Source organism: Cupressus sempervirens, chromosome 10 (assembly GCF_028749045.1).
Source record: "Cupressus sempervirens isolate cs-2001-9-10 chromosome 10, ASM2874904v1, whole genome shotgun sequence".
NCBI classification, from domain to species: domain Eukaryota; kingdom Viridiplantae; phylum Streptophyta; class Pinopsida; order Cupressales; family Cupressaceae; genus Cupressus; species Cupressus sempervirens.
The window spans coordinates 978379201-978393590 of NC_143127.1; the positions used below are offsets into that span (position 1 = coordinate 978379201).

The window sequence follows — 14390 nt, forward strand, 5'->3', positions numbered from 1 at the left end:
TTTTGGAGAAGAGAGTTGCATTCCAACTTCTTCTTGCTCCAAATTTTACTCTTTTTTCTCTCCAAGTAAGTGTAAGATATTGGTTTTGATTGCATTTCTTGATCGTGTTGCTTATTTGCTGCATTCTTTTTCTCTGTCTTCAATTTGTTTGAATGCGGCCCTAGATTTTTGTTCTATCTTATTTAATAAGTTTAAAACTCTCATTCCTTGCAAATGCAAAAGATTCTTCAAATCAAAAATGAATTTGCATGCAAGATTGAAGTGTTGAAACTTATCAAATTGAGTCAAAGCAAGATGTATGTTCTTCATTTTCGTTTTTGGTTTTTGTATATATTTTTTGGTTGCTTGTTTTTGTTTGTTTTTAGTTTGTTTGAGAAAAAAAGTTGGAATTTTAATCAAAAGAATGCAAGTATCATTCACGTTTCCATCTTCCATATCTAATCCATCTCCAAAATTCATCCAAACTCCACATTCCCAAATATGTAATCGGACTTCTAAAACTCAACTGCATATTTACACAAGGTAAAGATAATGAGTTCTCACCACATGTAATTACATTTCTTAAACCCAATTTTGGGGAAAAGCTCATGTTTGAACACAAACTTTCTTCCATATTCTCCTAACTTGCATTTTTTGTCCATTCAAAGCAAGGCCATATTTTGCCTATGTGCAATCTACCTTGTGAAACCCGATTTTGGCCATTATTGCCCACAAAGAAGTTGTCCATGTCTTTTCCAGCCTTTCTAAGTGTTCAAAAGGTATCTAAATCATACCTAGAACACTTATCCTCCATGGATCTGTCATCATTATTCGAATCTTCAAGCCCTCATGGATTCAATCCCATTAGAAGATGTTTTCGCCCTTTGGAATTCTCGTGTTGCAGCGAACTCTTCAAGTCAAGACATGCCATAATTTCTTCAAAGAATAGAGACATCTTGTCAAGAAGACATGCTTCGAATCAAAAGAAGCGATATTCATTTGGTCTCCACTTTCCCAAGGGTTTTCCTAGAACCTGAGTTCATGTGGGAATTCGCCAAGCTATTTGTTTCAAAAAAAATATCAATTAAAGATGTTGCAGGGAAAGTTGTCATGAGTTTACATTTGGGCATCACTGAGAAGGTTTTCGAAGTGCCGGAAATTCTAGAATGTGTAAACCTGACAAAAAAGAATTCACAACAACTATGGAATGAGAAAATCTTGATTACATCAAGTTTTCAAATGACAACTGGCAATTCATCAAAGAGAATCAGAACAATCAGCACAAGATGCAACACCACAATTATCAAGGTGAATAGAGTGGCACAAAATATAGTAGCTCCCGATCTTGTGATCACCCATGATTGCATCACCAAGTACAAGGCCTTTGTTGAACAGGATTGATTCATCCAGAATCAACAGTTTCAACATTTCCTTCAAGTGTATTTTCAGCTTTTTAGATTCAAAAGATAGGTTGTGTGTAATCCATTTGCATGTAACCCGATTACACATACCTTCATTCATGTGATCCAGTAAATCTTCTTTCTTGTTCGACTTAGTAAATGTAATGTTCCTATTATAAAATAAATTTCAATTAAGCTATTGTATTGGGCCAGTCAATTTAATATATCTCGGACCCATTTTTATTTTTGTTTCCATAGTCTGTGTTGCTGTCGGCTATCTTTGTACACCCTCCAAAAGTTTTCCCCGACAGGTATTTAAGCACGGCTTGTAGGTAGTCATTAGGTATGCATTTTTGGATTATTTCTTTGTACTACAAATTCCTGTTGGAATTCTAATTAGTTCGTCATTTCGGAAGTGAAAGATCTTCCCTATTTGGCTCTTGCAGTTTCGATGGGATTGAACCTTCACCCGATTCCATTGTTGCATATAATATTTCGCTCGAATCTAGCAAATCAGAGCACCATTTCTTAGCAAATATCAATTGAAGGTTATTCATGTTCAAATGTTTATTCTTGTTTGGATTTATTTCATGAATTCGGATCCATAAGTTTTTGGTTACAGGAATTAGCATTCCCCTCCGTTCCGCACATCATCTGTCACTGTAGCTCAGCACAATTAGCCATAAATCTTCCCATCACCATTCCATACGGCCATCTAGGCCCAATGTACAGCCATTTCCTTGTCTCCTGCTTCATCTGCAGCAAGCGTACAGCTTATTCTAGCCATCGTACGGCCCACTCTTTCCTACCGTATGGCCTTGTTCCATACGGCCAACTACATACTCCTCTACCATATGGCAGCCACTTCCTTAACCCACATCGTACAGCCATCGCCCAACTGCATACCGTACAGCATTTGGAGTTCAGCATACGGCTATCAACACACACCGTATTGCTTTGTCTTGTCCCCTTCCAACTAGGTGTAAGGACTCACCTGCATTGTATGGCCATTTCAATAGTCTGAAATCTGAATTACGAATAGAACAAAATCATCTAGTAGAGGGAACATAGGGGAACGGAACATCACAATAAAGGTGGTTGAGTTTCTTCCACCTTTTTCTTCTCTTTTCTCTCACTCCTTTGCCTGTATAAAGGAGTGCCCTTCAATGTAAATAATCATCATTTTTATAATGCAAAAGAGCTCTGCCAAAATTGTGCAAGCATAACTGTGATTGTGTAGCACAAATTTGAAAAAAAAAGTGAATATAATGAGAGCATTTTGTTTTGAAGGTGTGTCTGGAAGCAATTGTGGTAGAACAAATTGGAAGTTGTGACTACAATTTGTGTTTACAATCTTTAATTCTTGTTATTCTTGTGTGTGTATTAGAGCAAAGTGAGTATGAGAAGCAATTGAATTCGAAGCTATGACTGGAAGCAATTGTGGTGATATAGACTAGAAGTTGTGACTGTGATTTATATTACTGTCTTAAATCCATGCAATTTGTTAGAATCAAGTTACTTTCATGTCTGCGAGCTAAAATAACTTACAAGATTATAGTGTAGAAATCATCTATTTCTAAAAGTTTGTGCACCCCAATAGTAGAGATTTACCTTTGAAGAATTGAATAGGAGTCTCTAAGCTTCATAGTTATTCTTATAGTATAGAAAAAATAGACATATATATAAGCCGATATGCTTTCAATCAGCCAATGAGTTGGTGTAAGTTTATCGGTCTCACTGATTACAATTCAAAGATAGAAGTGTAGTTAAAAGGTTCATCTTGCTCATTACCCGCTCAGCGAGTAAGTGGATTCTTTCCTGAAACAAGAGGAATGAATAATAGTAACACCCTTTAAAAGTACCTCTTAACTTCTTGCTTACCTTGAGTCTATCCAAGGAACAGTGAAGGGGGAGCCTTCCCTTTAAGGTAGGAAAGACTCTACCTTGCACACTGTGGCTAGTAACCCTATTTTGCAAGGGAGTTTGTACAATTGTCATTTGCAAAAAATCCACCCAACATGTTTTTTCACACATGCACCAGCAGGATTTTAATAAGTTTGTGAAGATGCCAAAATTAATGACAATAACACTCAAACATGAAGAAATGCCAAGCATGCTATCTATGTAATTGTCTCTGTGTTTCAAAAAGCAATCAAAGCATGTAATTATGATTCAAATGTAATTTGTCCAATGAGATCAGCTCAAATGGTAGATTGGGCTTTCATATTGGAGAGTTGTGATCAAATGCCATCTAAGTTGGATGCTCGTAAGAATAACCCAGCATGAGAACATGAAAGCATTAATTTCCCAACTAATGACCGGGTGGCATCATCTAAAATGAATGCGAAGGTGTTAATTGCTCAACTAAAGACTAGATTGCTGAGGAAGAATAGTAAATGAGAACATGCCTACACTACAGCATAGGGTAGTGGAGACAAAGCGACACTTCATCACATAGTACATAGCTTATAGTGTTATCCATATCAAGTATGAAGACAACTTGAACGAGGACAACAAGACTGCCTCACTTGACGAAGCGGGGCTTGGTAAAATTGGAATTTTTTAATAAGTTTGTAAAGTTGCCAAAATTAATGAGAGTAGCACTCAAACATGAAGAAATGTCAGGCATGCTTTCTATGTAAATGTCTCTATGTTTCAGAAAGCAATCAAAGCATGTAATTATGATTCAAATGTAATTAGTCCAATGAGATTAACTCAAATGGTAGACCATTGGACTTTCATATTGGAGAGTTATGATCAAATGCTATCTAAGTTATATGCTCATAAGAATAACGCAGCATGAGAACATGAAAGCATTAATTTCCCAACTAATGACTGGGTGGCATCATCTAAAAGGAAGGCAAAGGTGTTAATTGCCCAACTAAAGACTAGATCACTAAGGAAGCATAGTAAATGAGAACATGCCTACATTGCAGCATAGGGTAGTGGAGACAAAGTGACACTTCCTCACATAGTGCATATCTTATAGTGCTATCCATATCAAGTATGAAGACAACTTGAAAGAGGACAACAAGACTGCCTCTCTTGAGGAAGCGGGGCTTGGTAAAATTAAAAAGTTTTTTCTATCAAGAATTATAGTAGAAAGTCCAACATAGAAAAGAGTTTGAAAATGTCTTTAAGTTTACAGCTCTTGGTTCCATAAACTGCATGGTTTAGTGGATATTATTGAAGTATTCCAATTCATATATCTGAATGTTAAAATTAATCTCATGTAAAGTACTACACCAACTCTGGATGAGGTGTAACAACTGCATAAGGCCATGACTAAGTATTGAATGATACTTTAGGTAACCTCTAACATCCAATTATGATCATGATGGACCCAATGAACAAGGTTCAAGTTTAAATGTCATCTATTTACCTTGGCCAAGCTACTAAATCCTCTGCATCCCGGTGTACCCAATGGATGAGGCTAGGTGCAATCATTAAATGTGTATCATACCCAATTCTATGTGTAATGTCCCCTCTTTAGTTCGACATGACATTGATCATGGATTTTGCCTATTCCAAACTCTCGTAGGCAAATGGTGTGGAGAGAGAGTCAATTCTGCGGATCAGATGGTCATATCTTGCTCTTGAAGAAGTGTTAAGAGGTTATATTTTATTATTATGTGTTATTGGGGCCTACATGTTATAATTTTAAGTTGAGTTGCACTTTTTATTTTATAAAATTACTTTATTATAGAAAGTGCATTATAATGAGATTTTATAAAGGATGTTTCTAGAAGTTCTAGCAACTTCTTAGAAAAGTGAATAAATAGAGGGTTGGGCCTCTCATTTTGGACATGCTTGGATTTGAGATTTCTTCTACTTCTTCCATTGTGGAGCAAATTTGTAGTCTCTTGGGTCTGCAAATTATTATTTGATCTTTGGGAACGAATCACTCCCTTGAATTGGCGACTTTGAGGGTGTGAAATATCACCTGAATTGTTGCATTTGAGGAGTTGGTAATTCAGCCATCTCATTTGGACTTCATTGAGATTCAGTTATAAGGGTTTATTTTGGTTGGAATAAGGGTTTCAGTTGTGCCCTAGCATTTGTGGATTGATTAACAGGGTTTGAAGACACAGTTGTGCATTATTTTCAGACTGCCAGTCCAGGGTTTGGACCCACGTTTTTGCTCATAACTCCTTATTGGCTTGACGGATGAATTTCATATTTTAGGGGGTTATTCAGCAACCCTAGTCGCCCAGATTCATTGCTTTGGAGTGACAAAAAAACACTGCAATATTTTTATCTAGTGGCCGTACCAGGCCGTACCTGTACGGCCCTGTCAGTTGGGCAGCAGCAGCAATTTTGTGAGTCGGTTTGGGGCAGATTGTGAGGTCTTCGTGTGGCATTAATTCAGCATTCATATCCGGCAAAATTGGAGCTATTCCAGGTGCACAAACTGAAGTTTTGATTGCCAAAATATTGCATTAGAACAGTCAGCACTGTCATTGCATAAATAGTTATTTCCAGTCATTAATAACTGTTGTAAAAGTTTCGTCATTTGCATTCCAAATCTGAACTGGGTTATTGTTCATGTCATAACATTGCATTGTCAAGAGCTTGATGTATTAGAAGTGCATAGTTGTGACAGTCTCTCATTGAAATCAGTTCTATTTGCTGTCATAAAATCAGAATTGCATTGGACTTCATATTTGAGTTTCATATTGTCATCTATCTTTTAGATTGGTAGTGTTATAATCTGGAATTGTTGTTCATACATTATTGGCATCATATATTGAGGTTTCGTTGTACAACAATTAGTAATATTGCAGCCTTATTCGGTTACATGTCAACTGTTTGACAAAATTCCTAAGTCCAGTTTAAGGGTTTCAGTGGCCTTTATAGTAAGGGTCATTACAGTGGTATCAGAGCTATAAGTCCTGCCATCCTGTGGAGGTCTTATAGGGAATTTGGAACAGCTGGATAGAAGAGAAAGTGTTTGACGAAATGTCAAAACACTAAAATCAGAACATTTATGTTTGAGCATGCGACAGAGGCTTTATAATTTCCGCAATACCAAAGCAAGACAAGATAGGATTTCAAACCTGCAGAGCGAACAGTCTAGCTCATCTGTACAGGTGGACATAGAATCCAGTCATACAGACACAGGGGAGGTATTCTTTGATCAAGAATACGACTACAATATGGATAGAGGCGGGAATGTCGGTCCAGATCAGCGAGAGGAAAGATTTTTACAGTTATTAGACACCTTGGCACAGGGACAGCAATTAGCCGAACAAAGAGCACAGGAAGAGAATCAGAGAATGGAGCTTATGATGCAGATGATGGCTTGTCAAATGGGGTTGAACGCTAACATAGGTGGAGGAAATAATCAGAATGGTAACAATCAGAATGAGAATAATCAGGATGGGATACATAATGGAGGCGAACAAATTGGGAACAATTTCGGTCATGCACCCCAGCAAGCTAGGACAGTGAGTTCGAGACCTATGATTCCCACGTTCCTTCCTAGAGCTCCAGAGCAGCCAGTACCAGAACCCCAGATCACTGACATACAGGATCAGCTGAGGAGAGATTGGGAAGCAGGAGGTCCAGATTTTACAGCTGCAATCACCTTTAGAGAGTATATGGATGTGCGGATGAAGCATATGCCCCGTGGACATGACAGGACTCAGAGCTATGAGCTACGAAAGAAAGTAGGGAAACTCCAGTTACCATATTATGATGGCTCGGGGAAGTCTACAGCAAGAGCTTGGGTTCAAAAACTTGACACATACTTTCAATTGAACCCTATGTCTGAGGAAGAAGCTATTAAGTATGCAGCAATTCACCTGGATGGGTTAGCACACGAGTGGTGGCATCATGGTATGATCACTATGGGTCATGCACACATTACCTCATATGTGGAGTTTACGGAGAGACTGATTGAACGTTTTGATAAGAAGGATCCAGAACTCCATTTCAAGGAGTTAGCTCAGCTTAAACAATGGGGATCATTGGAAACATACATTTCAGAATTTCAGAAACTTGCAGTGTTAGTAACAGATGTATCTGAACGGAGGCTATTGGTTTTATTTATGGATGGGCTAGTTGATCCGTTGAGAGGGTGGATTAAAGCTCTCAACCCTCCCACTTTGCAGGAAGCCATTAAGAAAGCTCGTGACATGGATTCCTCTTCAGCTTCTAAAAATAAATTCCAGGCAAAGAGTTTCCCTTCAGGAAAAGATAGGGACAGGAAACCCTTTCATAGAGAGGCACAGCTACCTAAGGAGGAAAGTAAGAGGTTGGACAAGGAGACACTTAATGACTTGCGTAGGAAGAAGCTATGCTTCTATTGCAAAGGCTCGTATGAGTATGGCCATGACTGTCCTATGAGGCCAAAAGGGAAGACCAACCGAGCAATGTGGGCTTATTACGAAGGCTCAGATTCAGATAGTTCAGAACATCATGATGAGGATCTTGATGAAGCAAAGGGAGAGCAAGAGATAGACAGTGCAGGGCAACAGCAGGGAATAGAGCTACATTTACAGGAAGCACGACTATCTAGTATCCAGAGAGAGGGATCTTTCAGACTTCGGGGAGTTTTGGTTGGGTAGAAGGTTATTACATTATTGGACACAGGTGCCACACATAATTTCATTGATGCACGATTCGTGGAGAAGCGTGGACTCATTACTGAGGAGTTCGTGGGACTAAGAGTCAAGGTAGCTGATGGATACACTCTTCGTTGTGACAGGATGGTACGAGACCTACCTTTGCGCCTGAACAACTATGAGTTTAAGGCGGACTATCATGTGGTCAACATGGGTGACATGGATATAGTACTTGGAATGCAGTGGCTACATTCATTGAAGGTGGTTACCCTGAGACTAGAGGATATGGAGATACAATTCGAAGTGAATGGTAGGACTCATGTGCTTAAGGCTATCCGTAATGGAGACATCAGGACTATCTCATTTAGGTGGCTAGAGAGATTAATTAGGCATAATGATATAGAGTGGGCAGCAGTTTGTACTTTGACACCTACACAGGAGGAGCAACATAAGACAGAATATCATCCTGATATTCAGAAATTGAGGATTAAGTACGAAAAGGTATTCAGTGAGATTCCACCAGGCAGGCCACCGGACAGAGGCATTGAGCATGTTATTGAGCTGGAGGAAGGTGCTAAGCCTATCATGATCACACCATATCGACACCCAAAGCGACTCAAGGATGAGATCAAAAGGACCATCGAGGAGTTGCTAGCTATGGGGCACATCCGACCAAGTAAGTCACCTTTTGCATCTTCTGTTGTTTTGGTAAAAAAGAAGGATGGAACTCTTCGGATGTGTGTTGATTACAGGGAATTAAATAAGAGAACCATTAAGAACAAGTATCCCATTCCTCGCATTGATGAGTTGATAGATGAATTGCATGGGGCTTGTTATTTCACGAAAATTGATTTGAGATCAGGATATCACCAGATCAGAGTCCGTGAACAGGATATTGAGAAAACTGCTTTCAGATGTCATTATGGGCACTTTGAGTTTGTAGTCATGCCTTTCGGCCTGACCAATGCACCTGCCACTTTCCACTCCACTATGAACAGAGTCTTCCACCATCAATTGAGGAAATTCGTGCTGGTGTTTTTTGATGACAATTTGATCTATAGCCGATCATGGCAGGAGCATCTAGAGCATTTGGAGACAGTGTTGAGCATTTTACAGAAGGAGTCCTTGTATGCAAAAGAGTCCAAATGTGACTTAGGGATGACCGAGCTGTTATATTTGGGACACATTATTAGTGCAGATGGAGTGCGGATGGATCCTGAAAAGATTCACGCTATTGTTGATTGGCCTCCACCAAAGAACCTTACACAGTTGAGGGGGTTCCTTGGTTTATGTGGTTTCTATCGCAAGTTTGTCAGTGGCTACTCACGACATGCAGCTCCCATGACAGATCTACTGAAAAAAGGGGAATTTGTGTGGACTCAGAAGGCACAGGACTATTTTATGAGATTTAAGGAGATAATGACTACATGCCCAGTTCTAGCATTACCTGATTTCACGAAGCCATTTGAGCTTCAATGTGATGCATCTGGAGAGGGAGTAGGTGTTGTACTTATGCAGAATAAGCACCCCATAGCTTATGAGAGCAGGAAGCTCAGAGGCCCCGAGCGTTCATTCAGTATATATGATAAGGAGATGTTGGCCATCATGCATGCTTTGGCCCAATTCAGACAATATCTTATGGGTAGCAAGTTTTGTATTAAAACTGATTATAACAGTTTGAGGCATTTCTTGGGACTGCGGGACCTGAATGATCGCCAGCAAAAGTGGGTAAGTAAGTTGCAGGCATATGATTTTGACATCTCATATGTCAAGGGAACTCAGAATGTTGTTGCAGATGCTCTTTCTCGAAGGCCACACCTCACTCTTATGGTTCAGATATCAGAAGATTGGCAACACTTGATTATAGCAGAGTATGCCAGGGATACATGGGCCTCCGATATAGTGGAGGGAACAGTGATTGATACCAGATACACACTTGTAGATGATTTAATCATTTACAAGAACAGGATTTACCTAGTCCCAGGATCGAAGGTTAAGCAACTGATTTTGAGAGCATTTCACGACTCACCGACAGCAAGCCATCCCGGGTACTTCAAGACTTACAGGTCAGTTCGAGAGCGGTTCACTTGGAAGGGGCTGAAAGCTGATGTTTTGCAGTACGTTCGAGAGTGTCTTGTTTGCCAGCAAAACAAACAAGAACACACCTATCCGGCAGGGTTCCTACAGCCACTGCCGATCCCTGACAGGAAGTGGGAGTGCATCTCCATGGACTTTATCACAGGTTTGCCCAAGGTACAAGGACGGGATTGTATTTATGTGGTGGTAGATAGATTAAAAAAATATGCTCATTTCTTTCCTATCACCACTACCCACTCAGCAGCTCAGGTGGCAGAGGTTTTTTTTCGGGAGGTTTTCAGATTGCACGGATTGCCTCAGAACATTGTGAGTGACAGGGATAGCCGTTTCATGAGTCATTTTTGGCAAGAGGTATTCCGGTTATGTGGCACGGAGCTTACACCCAGCACTAGCTATCACCCACAAACCAATGGTCAAACGGAGATTGTGATCAAATGGGTGGAAGGGTATTTAAGGAATTATGTGGCAGCTCAGCAGCAAGCTTGGGTCAGATGGATATATCTCTGCGAGTATTGTTACAATACTACATATCACATCACTATACAGATGACACCCTTCATGGCACTTTACGGTTATGAAGCAACTAGTTTCTTGGATTTGTTGTTGGGCGACAGCCAGGTACCCAGTGCAGGAGAATTATTACAGGAGAGTAAGGATATAGTTGCTACTCTCAAAGATAATATTGCGAGAGCTCAGAACTAGCAGAAGCAGTATGCAGACCAAAAGAGGACTGAGCGTAGTTTTGAGGTGGATGATATGGTTTACCTCATGTTGCAGCCATACAGGCAATCTACCCTTAAGAAGAGTGGTGCAGAGAAACTCAAGCCACGCTATTACGGACCATTCAGGGTTATCAGGCGAATTGGTGAGGTGGCTTATGAGTTGGAGCTTCCGGCAGACAGCAGGGTGCACAATGTGTTTCATGTGTCCCGCCTCAAGAAGGCGTTGGGTCAGAATGTGGTGCCTTCCGCAGTATTACCTCCTTTAGACGATGAGGGAAAATTGATTTTAGTGCCAGAATCCATCCTGGAGAGCAGAGAAAAGCAGCTTCGCAGAAGAGTGATCAGAGAATACTTGGTTAAGTGGAAAGATCTACCTGTTGAGGATGCTACTTGGGAGGGGGAAGCTATTTTGCAGCACCCGGCGTTGAGATTGCTTGAGGCCAAGCAATTTCAGGAGGGGTGGACTGTAATGTCCCCTCTTTAGTTCGACATGACATTGATCATGGATTTTGCCTATTCCAGACTCTCGTAAGCAAATGGTGTGGAGAGAGAGTCAATTATGCGGATCAGATGGTCATATCTTGCTCTTGAAGAAGTGTTAAGAGGTTATATTTTATTATTATGTGTTATTGGGGCCTACATGTTATAATTTTAAGTTGAGTTGCACTTTTTATTTTATAAAATTACTTTATTATAAAAAGTGCATTATAATGAGATTTTATAAAGGATGTTTCTAGAAGTTCTAGAGAAAGTGCATTATAATGAGATTTTATAAAGGATGTTTCTAGAAGTTCTAGCAACTTCTTAGAAAAGTGAATAAATAGAGGGCTGGGCCTCTCATTTTGGCCATGCTTGGATTTGAGATTTCTTCTACTTCTTCCATTGTGGAGCAAATTTGTAGTCTCTTGGGTCTGCAAATTATTATTTGATCTTTGGGAACGAATCACTCCCTTGGATTGGCGACTTTGAGGGTGTGAAATATCACCTGAATTGTTGCATTTGAGGAGTTGGTAATTCAGCCATCTCATTTGGACTTCATTGAGATTCAGTTATAAGGGTTTATTTTGGTTGGAATAAGGGTTTCAATTGTGCCCTAGCATTTGTGGATTGATTAACAGGGTTTGAAGACACAGTTGTGCATTATTTTCAGACTGCCAGTCCAGGGTTTGGACCCACGTTTTTGCTCATAACTCCTAATTGGCTTGACGGATGAATTTCATATTTTAGGGGGTTATTCAGCAACCCTAGGCGCCCAGATTCATTGCTTTGGAGTGACAAAAAAACACTGCAATATTTTTATCTAACAGCCGTACCAGGCCGTACCTGTACGGCCCTGTCAGTTGGGCAGCAGCAGCAATTTTGTGAGTCGGTTTGGGGCAGATTGTGAGGTCTTCGTGTGGCATTAATTCAGCATTTATATCCGGCAAAATTGGAGCTATTCCAGGTGCACAAACTGAAGTTTTGATTGCCAAAATATTGCATTAGAACAGTCAGCACTGTCATTGCATAAATAGTTATTTCCAGTCATTAATAACTGTTGTAAAAGTTTCGTCATTTGCATTCCAAATCTGAACTGGGTTATTGTTCATGTCATAACATTGCATTGTCAAGAGCTTGATGTATTAGAAGTGCATAGTTGTGACAGTCTCTCATTGAAATCAGTTATATTTGCTGTCATAAAATCAGAATTGCATTGGACTTCATATTTGAGTTTCATATTGTCATCTATCTTTTAGATTGGTAGTGTTATAATCTGGAATTGTTGTTCATACATTATTGGCATCATATATTGAGGTTTCGTTGTACAACAATTAGTAATATTGCAGCCTTATTCGGTTACATGCCAACTATTTGACAAAATTCCTAAGTCCAGTTTGAGGGTTTCAGTGGCCTTTATAGTAAGGGTCATTACACTATGTGTGCTATGCCTAGTAGATGACGACAGGTACAAGTTGTGGATGAATTTGACGAAAAGAATGCCCTCAGATGGAGAATTTAGAAATAAAAATGCTCAGATATATATTAACCCACAGGTGGGATGGCGACTGTAGTATAAATCAAATAGCCTAGTGAGGATATCCATTTACAAGTACAATTGCATGTTATAAATCCGTACAGAAGTTATAAATGCGCTTTGAACTTTGACAAAAGGCTTACAAATAAATTATTTGTCAGAAGAAACAGAGTAAAATGGCCTCGGTTTGGTGTAAATTATCTCCAAGTAAAATGACAGAAAGTTAACATGGACACTAAGCAAGAAACCACTAAATTTTATTGTCCAACATAACAGCTTCTAGAAACCGAACTCTCACTTTAGGTACAAATAATCAGAAAAGGAAAAAAAAAAACAGAAAACGTAAGAAATTCCTGAACTAAATTTCCTGAAAAAGACTCAAAATGGCACACACATATACCAGTTAAAACTGCAACGCACCCATGAAAGAATCCCGTCGAGAGAATCGTAACCTAACATTCCAAGGCCCCACGGAGTTATTCGTACTTGGAATCTCTGAGCCTCCGGACCACAAAACTTAGTATATATGCTTCAAATTCGGTGAAATGGAATAAACAACAATTGACTTCGCAATTTAGCCGAAATTAAAGACTTCTGACAGAGCTTCTGGGAAATAAGCAGACAGGAACTACTGTAGAGGTAACAATTGGGTTAGAAAACCGTGAGCAGTACTTAAAAATACGTTCATCCGCTCTTCTGCAAATGTTTCTCGTAAAACCAGAGTAACCGCAGTGTTTTTGTGTCTGCGTGCAAAATACGAGGGAATCGTGAGACTGGTTTAACCGGGGTTTATATTTTGACCAGAGGTTGGCTTCCAACGGTAAGAGCGACCTGCGTTGAAACGTGGGATTATTTGGATGGATTTGATAATTGACTTGTAAGGCTGAGAAGTGGGTTGCGCGGGAGAACAGGGACCACGGTCCACAATGGGAACAAACTTGTAGGGCCTACTTTAGTTGTTTCAAATCGTAGATCCCACAATGTAGATGCTTTCAACTGTTTGTTGGTCATCCAAGGGATCATCAACCATGGGGTCAATGGGGTCAATAGGATGCAGTTACTTTTACGAAAGAGTGGGAGGAGAGGATATGTTTATTTTGTAATAAGGGAGTGGCAAAGATTGAGTGACATTATCTCATAGAATGTTTAGCATACAATGACATTTGCTTCGGTTACAGGGATATTTTATGAACATACAAATTCAGTACTTCTTTTAAGAAAACACAGATAGACAGCACAACAAATTTAGTGGTCATGATCAATTGTCAAAGAGCAATCTTAAAGAAGCGGCTTCAAAGGACCTATTGTTCTCACACCCTTTGTCTCGGGGGTGTGCTTTTTTCTCTAGTTGGTCCCACAAGTTGCATTGGCCTCGTGAACGTTACTAAAATCATTTGTTAGAGTAATAAGATATTGCCTTATTAATTAAATCATTTTGATTTAATTATTAAGTCACTTATTATCTCTAGTTTACTCAAGCTAAACTTTAGACATATAATATTTTATTATTTTATTAATTATTATCATGCAACCTAAGTTTGACCTGTTAGGATTTTGATCTCCTTTATAAGGATGATCTCTCTTTGTAATTTATTCATTCACTTTTGATAAT

The 14390-nt window shown here is 39.4% G+C and overlaps 1 protein-coding gene across 5 annotated transcripts in view; it reads right to left on the reverse strand.

The window, feature by feature from the left end:
* LOC149537243 (uncharacterized) overlaps positions 1-13623 on the reverse strand; it is a 115460-nt gene extending 101837 nt beyond the window's left edge. Inside the window, exon 1 of one of the 5 annotated variants that reach the window (XM_089807466.1) lies at positions 13179-13623. In XM_089807466.1, the coding sequence (XP_089663592.1) occupies positions 13179-13237 (59 nt within the window). In that variant the 5' untranslated portion in view covers positions 13238-13623. The remainder of the gene's footprint in view (positions 1-13178) is intronic. The other 4 variants (XM_089807467.1, XM_089807469.1, XM_089807470.1 and 1 more) reach the window with 4 other exon arrangements.
* Between the last annotated feature and the right edge of the window lie 767 nt (positions 13624-14390).